The 4,115-nt window shown below is 35.9% G+C and overlaps 1 protein-coding gene across 1 annotated transcript; it reads right to left on the minus strand.

Annotated features, from left to right (window-relative positions):
* LOC133296388 (serine carboxypeptidase-like 50) lies at positions 1–1,227 on the minus strand. Its single transcript, XM_061495358.1, has 5 exons — positions 1,150–1,227; positions 930–999; positions 690–833; positions 153–545; positions 1–32 (listed from the first exon to the last, which is right to left on the minus strand). Exons 1-5 carry the CDS (start codon positions 1,225–1,227, stop codon positions 1–3), a joined length of 717 nt encoding a protein of 238 aa, XP_061351342.1.
* Positions 1,228–4,115: the final 2,888 nt, after the last annotated feature.

Consider the following 4,115-nt stretch of genomic DNA (forward strand, 5'->3'; position numbering starts at 1 on the left):
TTATTCATTAACTGTGAAGTATAATACAGTTCCTGCAATGACATAAAGCTCATAGTTTAATCTCATTCACAGTTTAACCTTGCCCGTTCACTACAAATACAACCAAGTGGAATTTCATTATACAATTTCGCGTTGCACTATTTCAAACAAACTCCTTCCCAAAACCCAGTCTTCTATCATTGCTTGAGAATTCACAGCCTTCTCAGTAGGCACAAGATGCCCAGTACCCAAAACCACAACATTGGTGAGTGTCTTCCAACTTTGTACATACCCAGAAAGCTCTCCATTCACCTTCCAAATCTTCCTTTCTGCATTCAGAAACTCCAAAATTCCTTCCCATTTCATTGTCTTGACCCATGCCTCAACTTGTACCACTCTATCCCTCAAATCATGTCGACCTTGGTATAACAACACCCTGCTCTTACTCACCAAGTGCTCTACCATATATTTCACACTTTTCATCACATCAGCATGTAATGCAGCATCAACAATGTCAGTGCATAACTCATACACAAATGATTCATTCACCCCAAGGCCTTCTTCACCTCAGTAAAGTTCAAGAACTGAGCAACCAAGTCATCTTCATGTACCTATAACAGCAACCCAATTTGATGTTCCTCATACTTCGTAAAGTTCATTTATAGAGGGCCCTTCTAGAGAAGAATAATCCCTGGGAGTAAAGTAGTTACCCTTCTCAAGAACAAGCACCTTCAGTCCTGAACTTGCAAGAACAGCAGCTGCATCTCCTCCCCTACAACCAGACCCAACAATTACTACATCACATGATTTCATCTTGACCAATTTGTTTTCAGCATCCACAGCAACTTGAAGACCTTTACTGAACAAGAGACTCAGGCAGACTCAAGTTGGTCTCATTCATAGCTTCCACTATTCCCTTTTCAAGATGCCTATCTTTGTGAATTTTATGCTTGTGTTCCCATCAGTGTCAACTTCATATCCAATGGCTTCCCATGCTGGGTTTTCACCATTGTCATCACACTGCACACAAGTGAATATTCCTGCAACACACACAATCCAAAAGTGGCATACGGGTTAAAGAGAAAAATGTTACTGAAAGTAGTATGTGAATCAAGAATGTGTCCTTCCATCATTCTGAAATCACATGACAGTTATGTGATACAATCAAACCAGAAGCAAGTTATCATTTCCATCAGAAGCAGTATGCAGTGCTTCCCAGTACGGCAGTACCTGCTCAACACTATACATATCGATAACAGAGAAGGGTCTATATTAGCTGCTTTATGAATGCAGTAGGGTTCATTCCCATGAGAAGCAGCATTAGGCACAAAATTACAACATACAGAAAACGAAACATAATTAATATCAGAATCCAAGTGCATTACAGCATAGTTTTATAATGTAGTAGTTACAAAAAACTCCCAATTAAATCTGTTTATAACACACATGACAGTACACCTACATGAACAGTGGACAATATTGACACAACATTAACTATGCTTGTGTGATGACCCTATAGCTGGTCTATAACCTAAAATTACAACATAGTGGTATATACATCATCCAAAAAATTACATCAACCATTAACAGTTGCAGTAGCACAACAAGTACCAAAAAAATATGTGAGTACCACAGTCACACAAAAAAGAGTGGCAGTAGTTTGGCTTCCATGACAAGCTATCACTTTGAAGGTATAATTAGTGTTCGAAATTTGCCAACAACCCAGCAACCAGACACCTTCTATTTTTAGTTACTTTATGCAGACTCTGGGTGAAAAACGAGCTAAATGCAAGTGTATAAGCATGCCAAAGTCAGAAGAAACAGATCAAATTGCTTGAGTTTCTTTTGTACAGGCAATAAAGTAAGTAGGCAAACATGGATAGGATCGATGCCTTATATCTTCATGTGCTGAAAAATAAGTTGAAAAAAGCTAATATGAGATGCTATTTTCTTTATTGGGTGTAACACAGAAAGTCAACTTGTAGCTGTTCGTGACAACATTAAGGTTATTTAAGCTAACAAGGGTTTCAATCACACAGACAATAAATCAAATAGTTTGTTTTGTATTTTTTATATACAAGAACTCTAATGTATTCATTTTCATGTTATGTTTTGTTTTCACCCTCATAGTTATGAAAGTTTTCACACTGAATTTAAATGAGGTATATTTGTCGCTTCTTATTGAATTGATGCATTATAAATGAGTGCGTGGCAGTAGAGAGCATTTCAATTGTATAGTTAACTTTTCTCAACCAGTATGTCATTGAATTGATGATTGTTGAGGGGGCCTTTGTCATAATTGTACTTGAGGACATAGTTTTACCACAATGCTTATAGAAATATCTCGTACAAAGACTAAAAAAAACACAAATCCGAGTTGTATAATGATAAAGTAGGACACAGTCTGGTTGATTGGTGCTATCCATTGATAAAGATGTAATAGTATAAACTAATTTATTTTTGTAAAGGGTGCAAGTGTTACCCATATTTTTTTCTTGATTTTTATAGGATTAAAATTGCAATACACTTTAAACTGCAGAACAATGAAAAAACATAGAACCAGTAGAGGAACACAACAGAGAATGATTGAACCAAGTGGGTCCTGCGCCTGAAGGAGGAATTTATCATAAACCCGGAACGAAGGATTTCACAGACAACGGGAGACATGAAGGTCAAACATTAACATAGACATATTATCATCAGCATCAAGATTCAAAGGAAGAAACTTTTTTTAAAATATGCCTTCGATTCCTGCAAAGAAATCCACAAAGTCTTACCGGAATATTGTGACGAAAATAAGAGGATCCCTTGTCTGAACGAAAACAAATCGGGTGCTGGTCTTCAAACCACCGGCTTGTACTTCGCGCTAGATCCGGTTCACGGGACTCTTCTTTCACTAGCTAAACAAAAGGAACGTGCTAGGAAAGACAACAAACTTTTAGACGCTTTTCCATTAACTACAGACTAAACTTGATTCCAAAAAACAGAAATGTTACCATTACCTGATAACCGAACACAAGCATCTGGGTTTCCTCAGTCATAGTGAGGTTTGGGTTTCAACGGTTTGGGTTCCAGAGCTGCACAAAGAACAAATATGGAACGCGATAGGGATGTTCGGTGCAAGAATCGAAGTCAGACTGGTGTTCGAATTTGGGGTACAGCTAGGATTAACGAGGGTAGACTTGTCTTATTTTTCATCTAAATTTTCCATCAAAATGGATTTCTCAGCAATACCATCGTCGGAGAGGGAAACTGAATCCGTGATTTTCATCCATTTTTCACTCATCTTTCGATAGCTGGGCAAGGAGGAATGATGGCTAAGTTCAACGTTGTCCTCAACCAAACGTGGTGTTTTAGGATACCCACTTACACTTAGATGGGATAATTTTGATATGTCCCGAACCAAACACTACCTTAACGAACTTTGAAAGAAAGGTAATCGTATTACTTTATATATAAGATAAAAAAAAAGTCCTAAAGATACATGTGACATTATTTTTACCATTCAAATAAGTCAATATAATTTGGTTTATGAATTATAAAAAAATATCATAATTATTTTCATATGTATTTACAATATCATAGAAGAGATATATCTCTAAAAGTAATGACACAAAAACACGAGTTTATTTAAGGAGGTATTTGGTATAGGAGAAATTATTTTTTAGCAAAGAATCTCAATTTTCAAAAATATAATTTTTACATTCAATTTATTATAATATCTATAAATTTAAAATTTAAAAAAATTCAGTTTGTCAAATTTTTTTAAAATTCTCGTATACCAAACACATCAGGAATAATTGAACTTCACTATGTTGCTATGGTCTATGCAAAAAACTACGTACTACAAACTTTATGAGGGCCCTCACATGACCCTCTGTCGTCTAGCCACAGGTCAGGGGTCCCACACACCCTAGGCACATGCAGTATCTGAAATTCTCTTTTTAGCAATGGAATGTATTTATTTATTTATTTATGAAAAGTGATTTACATTAAATCTTAAAAGATTTTTTTTGTTATCTTAATATTTTTGAAAAATAGTAAAGGATTAGGCTGGTACATTGTTTGTTTCAGTTTCAGTGCCATTCTTGGTTTATTTACCAGTGGAAGTGACACTAACTTTTTATTTCGTCGCT

The sequence above is a fragment of the Gastrolobium bilobum genome, unplaced genomic scaffold (genome assembly GCF_033153095.1).
Source record: "Gastrolobium bilobum isolate Gb01-03AN ecotype WA unplaced genomic scaffold, APGP_CSIRO_Gbil_v1 utg66262, whole genome shotgun sequence".
NCBI classification, from domain to species: domain Eukaryota; kingdom Viridiplantae; phylum Streptophyta; class Magnoliopsida; order Fabales; family Fabaceae; genus Gastrolobium; species Gastrolobium bilobum.